The sequence below is a fragment of the Lepisosteus platostomus genome, chromosome 4 (assembly GCF_059453375.1).
Source record: "Lepisosteus platostomus isolate fLepPlt1 chromosome 4, fLepPlt1.hap1, whole genome shotgun sequence".
NCBI classification, from domain to species: Eukaryota; Metazoa; Chordata; class Actinopteri; order Semionotiformes; family Lepisosteidae; genus Lepisosteus; species Lepisosteus platostomus.
The window spans coordinates 69,515,858-69,529,277 of NC_142614.1; the positions used below are offsets into that span (position 1 = coordinate 69,515,858).

Here is a 13,420-nt window from a genome sequence, read left to right on the forward strand (position 1 = left end):
ACACAAAGGTTTTTTGGGATGTCTGGAACAGAGTACTCCGCTGTTTTGTTGAAGCCGAGACCCTGGCTTCTTTCAAGAAACAGCTGGATGAGATTCTTGAATCATTGAGCTGTTACTTACTAAAAAAGCTGGATGTGCCGAATGAGATAGCGCACGTACTGTATAACAGAGATTCAGTTTTATATATACAGGATCAAATGCGTTGAGCTGGAATCAAGACTGGTAGAATGCATTGGATATTAGTGTTCAACAGGTTTTATTTAGGATTGTATGTTTCCTTGATGTCGACCTGACTCCAGAGATTCTAGACCCTTTCCTCTTTAGTTGTCCTTAAATCCTCTATTGCCTTATAGGTGGTCCAGTCAGAACAGTATACTCAGTATAGATGCCATTCTGTCTGGAACTGTCTATTGCTCTCTGACCACCTAACAAATAACAGAAGTGAAATGATCCATTTCTGGAAGAGAAAGCATTCTAAAAAATGATTTGACAAACATAAAAAATGGGAATCATGCAAGACAGTGCTTCACAAAATGGATTTTAACCAAACAAAATTCCTACTGCGATCGCAGTTCTGGTAGGAGGCACGTAGATAAATGTCAGTCAAAATGATCAAATCTGCTAGTCATATTTTAAAGCATATTGTGGTCCCACATCCCTTTCATAACATAGAGAGAATATTAAAGGATTAGGCACTTCATCACTGACTTTACGTTATGCCAGATTATCCTCCCTCCAGGTTTCCTGCCTCTCTGCGGAAGACTCTACCTTTTTTCTTTTTTTAAATTGTGGATTCATATACCTGTCTTTGAAGCTTTAATCTCTGTATTGTTTCATTTCTTAATTAAGCACTGCTGCTGTATGAAATCAACAGCATATAGTTAAGTGTTTCCATGCATGTTAGAGACATGCATTTCATCTTGATGTGCAAGAGTCAGTTCTCAAAACTCAAATTTCTCCATTTGATGAATGGTTATATTGTTAAATTGGGTTTTTGTCAACTTTAAAATGTGTTTAATCTGATTCAACATGCAGTATATTGGGTATTAAATGTTATAATCGGGTTTGTTATGAATTGAAAAGAGGGCTTTGAGATTACTTTGCTCCAAAATGTAAAGGTCATTCTAATTCTCCTCAAAAGGAAGACCTGCACATCCTTATCAGAATGTTCTGTTTCTTCATTCGGTACACTGTACTTGACAGCTATGTATATTATCGGGAAAAAGAAAGAGTAGTGTTTATTTTCCAAAATCAGATGAAAATGACAATTAGTAAATGGTTTCAATACATAAAAAATCCAAAGGATCACCTTGAAATAGCTTATGATTTCATATAAACAGCAGAGATCCAAATGGTCCATGTCAAAGCAATCTAGATCAGAAAATGTAGGATTACAAAATTTGGATAGATTTTGATCCAGATTCCACATTTTGAAAAAGCGGTCCCAGGGGATATACTTTAGATATGAGATAATATAAAATGTGGTTTTAAATTGTGGTACTTTAAATTGTGGTTTTACATTGTGGTACACGTTTAAATAAACCCCTCATCTGGTTCTATAGAAGAAAATGCCAATGACAGTAACCCAAAACATCTGCTCCAGATCACACATATAAATTGTCTGACTTTGCTTTCCCAAATGGACTGCTGCATATTGATTTTGATGTGTGTATTGAATGAGTTTTAGTTCTTTCTGTTCTTTTTATCTCCCCTCATCATTCCTTTTATTTCTCATAGGAAGTGATGTAGAACTGTTTTTTTTTTGCTTTTCTGTTTTGGACAACAATTTCTTGTTGCTATTTCTGCTGGTTCTGTGAGGCTGGACGTGTTGTTCCGAGCTTCCTTAATTGACCTTCTGTTCCCCTGCAGTGACGATGACTTTGACATGTCCAGATACTCTTCATCAGGATACTCCTCTGCTGAGGTGAGAGCCATTATATTACGTATCGTTTCATTAAATATGTTATAAATTAAAAATCTAATGTTCAGTATTTTACATAAGGTAGTATAGGAGCAGTCTGCAAAATGCAAAAATAACAGAATATATAGAGCACCCTAATACTATACAACACATTAGTATTCTGCAATTACAGCATTAACCCTTTCATGCATTTTCAGTTTCTTGCGAAAAACAAGTGCTGGTCATTATTGTTAGAGATACGTGTTGTTAACGTAAGGCATAATGCTACAGTATCTGTGTCCTAGATGTTTGTCAGTGCGCTTCAGCTGTGTACAGTTAATATCCCTAAAGATATTCCAGAGTTTTTCTAACACAATCAAAACACTGTAGAAAACTTATAACAGGGAGAGATGTTGTAGCACAGCTGTTGGCAAGCTTTGATGTTGCTCAGCATTGACAGTGATTTTGGCCAAAGAGGTCACTAACTTCATGCAGTCATCACTGTCAAACATAAATACAAGTTCTCTGCTTTGGCAGGCAAAATTGGATTGCAACAGTGGCAGCACAAGTGAAGCAAATCCAGAAAAAAGCACATCATAAGTGCTGCTCAGTTTATGGACAGGAAAGGTGACATGCAGGAGAATTAATAGATGTTCTCTGCCAAGTCTGCACCGGCATCCATGAAAAGATCAAATGTGACAAAAATATGTGACAAAAGTAATCACATTATTGGTCATATACAATTTCTTGAATACCCCAGCTTGCTCCCCATGAGACACACAGACAGGGAGAGAAGCTGGGGGTCAGAGCACAGGGTCACGCCATTTATACGGCACCCCTGGAGCAGCTGGGGTTAAGGGCCTTGCTCAGGGGCCCAACGGAGTAGGATTCCTCTTCCAGTCTTGGGATACGAACCGGCAACTTTCCAGCCACAGATCCTGAGCCACAGAGCCACCACACCGTAAAATTGTTGTGCCATGTATTCTCCAGGTTATGGTTCTGCCTTTCAAGTGGACATGTCTGCCACCCATAAAACCTTAACTAAAGAGTCTTTTTACACAGTATGATCCCTGCATGTCTAATTAATACAACAGTGTATTTCTATGCATCTGTCTCCAAACTGCATCTGAGTTGGATTTTTAATGTGAATGCAGCACCTAGTTTGGACGTTATTTAAATGCAGAAAATATTTATTTGTTTTGTGTTGTTGATTGCTTATACTCTAACCGGTCTCTCTTCCTCTGCAGCAGATCAACCAAGACTTGAACATCCAGCTGCTGAAAGATGGTTACAGGTTGGACGAGATCCCTGATGACGAGGACCTTGACCTCATCCCTCCGAAATCGGTCAACCCCACTTGCATGTGCTGCCAGGCCACTTCCTCTGCCGCCTGCCAAATCCAGTAGTCTGTGGTGCGTGAGGCCTGCAGTGAGTGCGCTCCGCCACTAGGCGGCGACAAAGGGAAGGCAGCTCCCAAACGCCGCTGCACACTCCTAAACAAACGTCAAACCAGAAACAAAAATCTTTAAAAACTAACAGCCATTGCTTCCTCCTATGGTAGGACATGTACTTCTTCTGTGTTTTAGAGCCAGGAGGAATCAATTTGAGAGCCACCTCCCCGCCAGAGTTGTGATCCGAAAACATTTAACAAAGGAAACGCCATCCACTTACATAAATAGATAAGTAAACCTCAGTAAAACTAAATTTTGGGGAGTCACGCTGATGAACCCAGCTGCTCATTGCCAGATTCACTCATTTTGTTTCCTGTTACTGAAGAATACAATCCAATGATCATGTGTTTAAATGTTATGATTTAAAAAAAATCAAAGTGTGGGGAGTGAGACGGATTTGAGTGTCTGAGGCTTCCTCTCCTTCCTGGCATAAATTTCTAGATGACATTGTATATTCATCTCTTCTTTCAGCACTGAAAGTAGTACTGTAGCAACACTAGGGAATTGCACTTGTCAGCAGTTTGATAGACATTTTTAATTTATTTTTCTAATTTAATTGCTTTTTGTTTTCTGTCTTTTTTGGCTGGGTAGAGGAAAGAAATTTGCAGTGCTCCGCAGTCTCGTTTTTTCCCCGCTGACGAGAGCACAGTCTATACCGCGCCTTATTTCTCTGAGCCCGTCTTCTTTAAAAAAACCCTCTGGTTCCTCTTTGCAACCGAGCAGCGTGATGTCTTTGATTTAACATATAGAAAGAACAGGCAAATAAAAATTTAATACAGCCCTCCTCTGGGATGTTGGTTTTTCAAAATACAGTGGTCATAACTAAGGTGTGGGTACACCACATGTGCTGAGAGACATTGGATACTGTAGAGAGCATAGCAAGAAAAGGATAAAATTTACTGTGATATTTCAAAACAATTCCAGAAAATAAGAGAAATACTGTAAGAATTATTCTGTTAAGTTCAAATTACATAATTACGTACTGTTTTGCATATAGTGTCTCTGAGAAGCATTGATACATTTGAAGTAACAAAACTTGATGGAAACACATTACAAAAAAGTATTTTACTTAAAGTTTCTAATTGTTTCTTAAGATCCATTAGTTTCTCGCTAATTAGCAGACACAAGTCCTGTTTCTCGCAGCCTTTTTGCTTGTTCTTTGGCCCAGCTAGGAGCAGTGTTAGCTCTCATTGCACTGTGATTGTAATCAACAGAAGCAGATTGTAACATTTGAAAATATAAAACAAACTATGTAAGAAAGAAATCGTTTTTTCATGTCACAAAACTAAGATATAGACTGATGGAGAGAGCTTCTGAAATATACTCATGAGGCACAGAACTAGAGTATGCAGCTTTTATCTGAGGCATTCCTTATTCCCCTTCTGACTTTCTCTCTACATTTTATAAATCTGGCAGAATTTCAGAATAAAAGAGTGGAGCTGTCCATGGCAGATGTCTCACAGAAACTCTGTATTACTCACTTTCATTGGAAACCTGATAATACCTTTCACAGAAAGATCAGACAGTTGTTTTCTAATTATGGTCAAATTTTCATTGTTTTTTATTTTCAGGACCCAGATAAATTCCAGGCCCTGTAATATAACATCTCACCTTTTTTGACGCTAAAACCCCCCAGGCTCCTAGTCCACAAACACAGTAAATAATTGTGCTTACGTTTTGGAATTTTGAATCATGTGTGAGCAGCTTTTCTGTATTTTGTGAATCCTGTATGCCATCCCACACAAGATTTTGCACGAAGGTGTTGCTTGTTAATTGTCACTTTTTAAACTTTTGATTGCTACAATATATCCTGCCAGATACGTCCCTAAAACTGACATTCAGTCCGTTACAAGATTAAATGCTTCTACTGTATCAAAGAGCTAGCATGTTTTCTGGTGTTAATAGCCTTAAAGTTCTGTGGTGTTAACATCAGTGAAGATAATATTAGCACATTTATTGGTATCTACTGTCCCCTTATTGTCTAACTCTAAATCTGTGTGGCAGCTGTAGTTGTCAGACGTTGATTGATCTGATTAAACAGTTTACATGTATAATTTCTAACTTGAGAGTTGACGTACATGAAAAAATACATTTTGATGTGATCACTTGAACCCTAGAGGTAGCTAATAACTTGTGTGTGAATCACTCCGATGGAGACAGGGTGCCACTGTCTGCTTCCAGTAGACTAGTTAGTACAAGGCAAGAGCCGTTGGTCCATCGCTTACTAGGATGTCAGAACACATGAGCTGCCTTTTGGAAAGAGAGTAAAACAGGCTCCTCATCCCTGTTGCAGAGGCTGCTAATACTGGAGGTATTTGAATTAGTGCTGCCCAAGGACAGTGGGGTTTCAGCATAGGTGAGAATTACTCCCTTGTTGTTCAGTCTCCATTGTAAAGAGACATTATAACGTATGAAATTTCACTGTCCATTGCACAGAAATGACATTCATAAGATTTGAGTTTTCCTTGTATTTCCTGTTTTGACAGCACTTTATGTTATTGTGTAGTTTTGTGTACACTTTAGCTTTCTGTACAAAACAACTGTTATGGCAAAACAATGAAGAATAGAAGACTTATAGTAATCTCTCTTTCTTCCTATTGACCTATGGTTTGAGTATTCTGAAATAAATGCTTTGATTTACATATTGAAATCTTAAATGATAATCTGTGCTTTACCTGTTTCTAAAAGAATAATCCCATAACTAGGTGTGCGAATCTGGGTTTTTTAAATCACCCAATTTTAAAATATAAAGTACATGAGAATGAAAACATTGCTAAAGAAGGAGCAAATATATAGAACACTAACATTTCTCCAGCTTCTTTTTTAAAGCCTTTTTTTTTGCTAAAACACAGATGCAGCAGTGTCTTTTCGCAGTCTTTAACACAGTGACATTCCTGACTGGGGTCACCTGGAGGAACTGCCATTGACTACCCTCATTAATACAGCCCTCATATGTAATCTCTCACACCTGGGGCCCTGGTGCTGACACGGGTTCAGTCACTAGCCCCATCCACCTATCTATAATTCAAATGGCAGGCTGGGTGCAGATCAACAAAGTTTCATGAGCTTGCGAGATGCGAAATGAGCTGCAGTAATATCTGAGTTAAATCCATAGTTAGACTAGGGTTCATCAGTCCCATGTTTTCTAAAGGTTTGTGCTGATGACAACCTTGCTGTCTAGGCCTTTATTTCAATTAAACATGAGATCCCTCTTCTACATTGCAAACCTGGCTAATAACAATCTGGAAGAAGGTTTGCACTTAGGTTTAAGCATGAAGCCTTTTGGCAAATAAACAAATAATAAGCACCTATTGAACGCTAGATCTGTAGTTTGCTGTTGACGAATAGGTGACGTTTTTAGAGATAATTCCTAGTTATGCTCAACAGATGGAATTTCGGAGTGCTTAATATGCTCATTGGAGGCAATATAGTACAGTAGGTAAGTCTTACCTCCTAAATGGTGTGTTGTGGATCAGGTCTCCACTGCAGTCTTGCTATTGTACTTTGAGTGAGGTACTGTGCCCCAATCACTCCAGTTTACCCAGCTGTAAATAGTTGGGGAACTTGCGCTCTCTCATCTGCTTGACACCCCAAAATCACAACCAGAATAAGCTCTGGCCCAAAGAGATGTTGCTTGAATATGGAAACTACCGGCAGAACTGTTTTTCTGTTAGTTCTGTAAGATACCATTTAGATGAGTGCCCACTGTACTGACATAAGTTTCTTTCTTCTTCCCATTCCTTCACCCACAAGGGGTTGGAACTCCATGGCACTTCCAGGTCTTTTTACATATCATCTCCTTCTCACATTCATTTCCAGCCTGAAATAATGCTAGATTAGATCTTTGTGCTGCCTTGCTAACCCAGATGCTCTGAAAGGGATTTTCTTCCTTTGAAAGCTACTAACAGAGTGTCTATCAGATCATCATCCAACATGTTGAAAAGCATGTTTTGCATTATAGGACAGTCCTAAAATCATGAGTGTTTTGTTTGGCATCTTGTTTTTGATCTAAATGGTTTTCAAGAATTCTGCAGTCTCCACAGGTGCATTTCCAATTTCAAATCCTACCGCAGCTCACAGGTTTATTATATATCTTGCCATTTGTACAACATTCTGTATTATTACCCACCAGCTATTACAGTGTTTCCTATAAAGACTGTGGTAATGTTTGTGAAGTTAAAAAGAATAAGAGAAAGCCTGCTAACCTGGCTTTTTAAATATTTTTACTCAATTATCATACTGACGTAGACTAGTGGGAAATACATTAAGATGAAGGAAATAAATGTTCAGCTTTGTTATTAGACTAAAGGCTTTTTCTGCTGTGTTTAAAACACACCACAACACTGGTCTGTCTGTGCCTGTCCTATTAATCAAACAGTGAGATGTATCACAAGGCTTTTCTGTGACTCATCTGGAATCTGCAGCAGCTGATGCGCAGAAAGCAGACATTTACGATCATTTGTGCTTGCCTTTAACCCAAAATGGCCCGTCCTTACATTGAGCTCTGAATAAAAATCTGGAAGAAAACGGTAGCAGGAAAGTAGGTTTGAGCACTTCTCTTCTTTTATTTTTCTTACCCTCTCTAAACCAAAGCCTTTGTTAAATGGTGTAATACCTGTGTCATGACAGAGCACAGGGTTTTCCTGCTGAGGAACAGATCAGTGTATAGTTGAACATGTCACCATGCACCAATAAGAGAGTCTTTAACCTCTCCTTCTCCTCTCGTTGCCTGCCTCATGTTCTTTTGTATATGCAGTAAAAAGAACCCAGGGGGCTATGATATTTGTGCAGACCAAACAGCTACATAATAATGTATCCTTGCCATGCATTATCAGAAAGCCACATTGTTCCTGTTAAGGCTCATGGCAGCCTGCAGCCTGTCCTGGAGACACAGGGCACAAGGCAGGGCTACACCTGCACAGGATGCCAGTCTTCTACAGCCAGCCAGCGTGTTTTTGGATGTGGAAGGAAACCAGAGCTCAAATATACTCTTCCCAAAATATGACTTGTGCTCAGTAAGGACATTGAACTTGGCAGTCGCAACATGAATCAATCTAGCATAAATTAATCAATTAATCATAATTCGTTTTGGTTATTGGACGACATGAATATGTACGTGGCTGGGGCCGAGTGGCGGCTGAGTGGAATATTGTAACTAGTGACCAGTTCTGTTCAGAATTATGAGCTGAGCAGCCCTGGGGCTGAAGGGGAAAAGATGCAGGTTGTTTCAGGACAAACAGTTAATCTTCCTCTCTGTACCGAAAGAGTACAAAACTTCAAGTGTCATGTCTGTAAATTACAGTGCGGATTTTGTTTTCTTTGTTTTTCAATGGAGTGCAAGCAAAAAAATATATTCTACAAATTAAGTGAAAAGCTGTTTTTTGTCCGCTTCACAAATAAACTGCTAGGAGAAGATTTGAAGGCCTCTCGAGACTACAACCGGATATGCTCATGGGAGGAGAGCATAGCTGATAGAAAGTGACTCACTTTAAGAGCCTGCCTGCTGGTCAGTGATAGCTGATTATATATTATTGGAATCCGCTACAGGGACTGTCAGCAATAAAATCTTAATCTTGCTCTTGACGGGATCAGGGCTTAGAGCACATTAAGTGTTACGCAACAGTAGTTCAGGGACAAAGAGCTTTTGAGATCATACTGTAAGAATGCTTCTTCTAAAAGGTCAGATTGCAGGTGGCCCTGCAGTCATGAAGCACACACGAAGGAAACATAGGACACTGGAACTTCCAAAATCACATATCTGTAAAGTTTAGGTGAAAGTTTTACCAAACAAACACCATCTTTGAAGCTGCATGCCTTCTGTTTACATAGCCACCCCTTTAATTGAACTTGAGGTGCAAGAAAATGCTTTATATTCCAAATCTGTTTAAATCAGAAGCAAATCTTACCTGTGTGCTGAGATGCATTGTTTGTCACTACACGTGATTATGAGGATTTTATTTTAGGTCTAAAATAAGTGTTTTGTGTTTGAAAAGATGCTCATTGCATCTCCCTGTGTTTGTTGTACTTCATTGTGGATCTGACAGATCTTCAACCCCAAACTAAGGAACATCAGTGCAGAGTCCTTTCATATGCTGTGAAATATGTCCAGTATACAGCAAAGTCTTTGGCTTTTAACCACTGCAGAAATCATCATGGCTTAAGATGGTAAATTTAGAAAACAAACATCTAATAATATTGATTTTTCTGATACATCGCTTAATTTTGTGAGTTTTCCCCTCACTTTCAACACTTGACAAACAAATATAAGAAGCTGGTCTCTAATGCAGAATGTACAGTATGATGCACTCTTCTGGTCATTGTGTGGCTGTTTCAAGCTTTTGTCTCCAATAAACACTTACTGTAGGTCTTGTCTCTGTGTGCCTGGCTTCAGTCTCTTTGTGTTTTTACAATAAACCATAAAGCACTAGAATGTTTACAATGTAAAAAAAAACGTCTGAAGGTGCAGGTAGTGAGTGTTAGAGAAACACAAAGGAGCAGCTGTGATTCATTTGATCTGGTTGTGTGTTTTTTTAATTATTGCTGTCATTTTTAATCCAGTCTTTGATTGCAGAGGATGATGCTCTAACAGATGAGCCCAATATGCATAGGACATACCTGTGTGTACTGTACATGCGTTAATGCAAGGACTCATTTGTAGTCAGCAGGGCTTTGCCTTGTTTGAGCAAGGCACTGAAAAATGTCTAATACCTTTCCATTTCTTAGACAAAACTGTCCCACTGATGGTGTAATGCTCCACTGTGCCCCCTTGGTGCAGTCCTGTTCCCATCATTAGCTCACCACCTTATGCAGTATGATCAATTGATGTGGCAATTGAGAGGTTACAGTTCCACAGCCAGGAAAATGTGTAACTATTCACAGTACTGTGCATGGAGCTTAAACACATGCTTTTCAAGGCCTTTTTTCCAGATATATTAGTCTAATTATGACCATTCTTTGAAACATACACTTTTATGTCCAGTCAACAAACCAGAATGTAATGCATTTTCATTTTGCAGAAATATTTTTTCCATTCCTTTTTTAGAGCATTGTCGATTTTTGTTTTTTCATTTGGTCATGCTGTATTATCCTTTAATGGTTTAGATGGTTTAGATTTTGGAAATGTTTTTTTTTTTGTCAGTGACAGTGTTATAAATCTAGTAAACTAATCATGACACCTGGATTTTCCAAGCTTCACTGAATTCCAACCCCAGCTTTTTAAACTGCCACACAATTGCATATCTGGGAATAAAAATAGAAATGCTTATATATTTATGTTGCTGGATTTGTTAAATAAAACTTGAATAAATGTATAAGAGCACAGACTTCTCAAAGATTAACTCCTTCTTTTCCCCAGTTTTCATATTGTTTGAAAAGAATACCCAACTCAGAAGGACAAAAAAGGAGAAAAGTCCATTTTTTTTCTTATTTTGAAGTGTAATCTCGATATATCACCTGCTAATGGCTCTGAATAAGTTTGCAATTAGAGTATGCCTTAAGTGATAAGTTTTATAGAACTTATATTTATTGCCAGTGTTATGTTTAATTTATTGAAAGGGATATGAAAAGAATGCATTTTTTAACATAGGAAAACACAGATTTTTTTTATTATTATGTGAACATTTCCATGCCAGTATTTAACATTGTTATTGTTCTGTGTAGTGTAACATATCAATAAATACAAGACAAGTGGAAATATCAGCTTGTGTTTCTCTCTTTTTTTTGCATTAATTTGCAGTTATGTTCTAAAGATGGTATGAAAGTGTATAGAATTATTAAAGTTAATACCACTTTTTTGGTTAAGAACAGGTCAATGGATAAGAAAGAGTACAGATAAGAGGTGAGTGTGCCATTTGGGTTAATGTAACTAGTGGAGTACCACACATTTCTGTATTGAGACAACTGCCACAGTATTGATGATTTAGATTCTAGAGTAGTAAGTAAACTACTTAAGTTTGCATATGATATCAAAATGTAAATAACTTTTTTGAAGCAAAAAGTTACAAAAACTTCAGGACTTGGAAAACAACCAATGTAAACAAGCTTAAAGTGTAAGACACAGGTATTAAAAACATACATTGTAATAAATCTTACATAGGAAACAATTTAAAGTAACAAGTAAAAGGTTTATTCCATGCTGAAAAAAGAAAAAAGGAAATGCAGTGTTTCAGCTGTGGAGCCTTCTTCAGGTGTCAAGAAGAAGGTGTCTCACACCTGAAGAGGGCTCCACAGCCAAAATATTTTCTTTTCTTCTCTTTTCAGCAGGGAATAAACCTTTACTTGTTCCTTTGCAGCCTTCGCATGCTGACACAGCTCCCTACTTGAACAGTTTAAAGTAGCTACTTAAGAAAGTGGACATGTTCACACAATTTTCATCATTTAGACATTGGGAAGTAAAACAAAAATTAATCCATGTTAGTCAAAAGGGGTAAAATCCAAATCAATGACATTCACATAATTTTTCATACACAGTAAAGCTAATTTACTTTGAAGACCTTTACATCACTATTGGATAGATTTTGTTCTTCCTTTACAACTTACATTGTCAGCAGTACCAGTCTTATGCCTCCCCTCAGTCTTGCATGCAGCTGTAGGTGAAACTTGAAATTGGACTATAATCTGTTGATAGGAGTAGCCTTCATTAGCCAAAACTGACTTCTGTACTGGTCATGTGAGATTGACACTGTAGTATTTCATTTTTACAAAAATCGGTTTCTAATACCTCATTCGTATTATGTACAACTTTATCTTTTGAGTCCATGATTATTTCCAATACGGTAAGTGTTAAGCATCTTGACATTTATGCTCCTGCATGCTTTATTGCTTATATTAGATTGTTTATGCACATAGTCTCATCATTTGATCTTATATAAAAGGTGGTAATTATATAATGCATAAAGCTTATTAAAGTATTAATGAATAATATTCATGCATGTGAATCTTTGTGACTTTTTAAAGGGTGGCTAGTCTTTGCTATAGTCATATTTGACAACAAGGTTGACTGCCTCATTCTAGACGACGTTCCTTAATGGCTTACAATCTGTAAGTTCATTAGGAGTGACCTTTATACAACCATTCACCATCCATCATACTGAATGGAGTTGGTGATACCTAGTGAGGAGAGGACAAGCAGGGCTTTTTGCTGCATGCCAGAGGTCTGAAGAGTTCTTCAAGAAATGGCTGGCTGAGATCCTTGAATGAATTAGCTACTCACAATTGAGCAATCTGAATGGCGTCTTCTCATTTGCAGTCTTTTTAGGTTCTTACCGGAGAGCTGCAGGTTGCATCAGAATCAGACAGCTAACCACAAAGACCACAAAGAGGGCAATTGTGTGCTTCGTGCCAAAATGTTGAGTTGAGATTTTAAAGATGTGCTGTACAGCATATGTACCATATTGATACCTCTTATCGTCAAAACCTTAAATGGCAAAATCTACTGTATGACTGCAGTTACAAGGGAAACACAAATATAATTGCATATCAGCTGGTAAAGTGACCGGAGTGTACTGTACAGTATCTTATGGTCTAACATGCTCTCTGGAAATAATTTCAGTGATTTTAGATCTGATTTCAAATCTTCAGAACTAGGATGCTTGCAAACCCAAACAGTATATTCTGACTTCACTTCAATGCTTTCCTTCATCTTTGGAACTTACAAACAGTTGGGAACAGCACATTTTATTTATGTCTGGGCTTTATCACATTTCACTGCAGATCCTTTGAAGCATTCACTATAAGATTTATGTTTCTTATATGTAAAATGTTAACACTCTATTGAGAAGGATGCTGCTGATTATGTAGCATACCACATAGAGAATTTACATCACTTTTGGACTGACAGTTTAATTTTTTATCACATTTTCAGATGCACGCTTCAGATGCTAAGAGGTTCACATAACAGCACTGGGTGAAATGGGAAAGCTACTAAACTGGTACACTAATTTTAGCTTACAGGAGGCCAAAAGGTTGCTGGTACTAGAAGCACTTCAGATTAACAAAGCTTCAGGGCATATTATTATACTAATTATACTGCTACAAGTAGTAGCAGTAGTGTAGTACGGTAGTAGTACGG

The 13,420-nt window shown here is 37.9% G+C and overlaps 1 protein-coding gene across 2 annotated transcripts in view; it reads left to right on the forward strand.

The window, feature by feature from the left end:
* The window catches only part of fam219aa (family with sequence similarity 219 member Aa), a 48,144-nt gene extending 37,095 nt beyond the window's left edge, over nucleotides 1-11,049 (forward strand). Inside the window, exons 5-6 of one of the 2 annotated variants that reach the window (XM_088630505.1) lie at nucleotides 1,870-1,924; nucleotides 3,151-11,049. In XM_088630505.1, coding sequence (XP_088486631.1) covers nucleotides 1,870-1,924; nucleotides 3,151-3,306 — 211 coding nt within the window. In that variant the 3' untranslated portion in view covers nucleotides 3,307-11,049. Of the gene's footprint in view, nucleotides 1-1,869; nucleotides 1,925-3,147 lie in introns of both variants that reach the window. The other variant, XM_088630504.1, reaches the window with a different exon arrangement.
* Nucleotides 11,050-13,420: the final 2,371 nt, after the last annotated feature.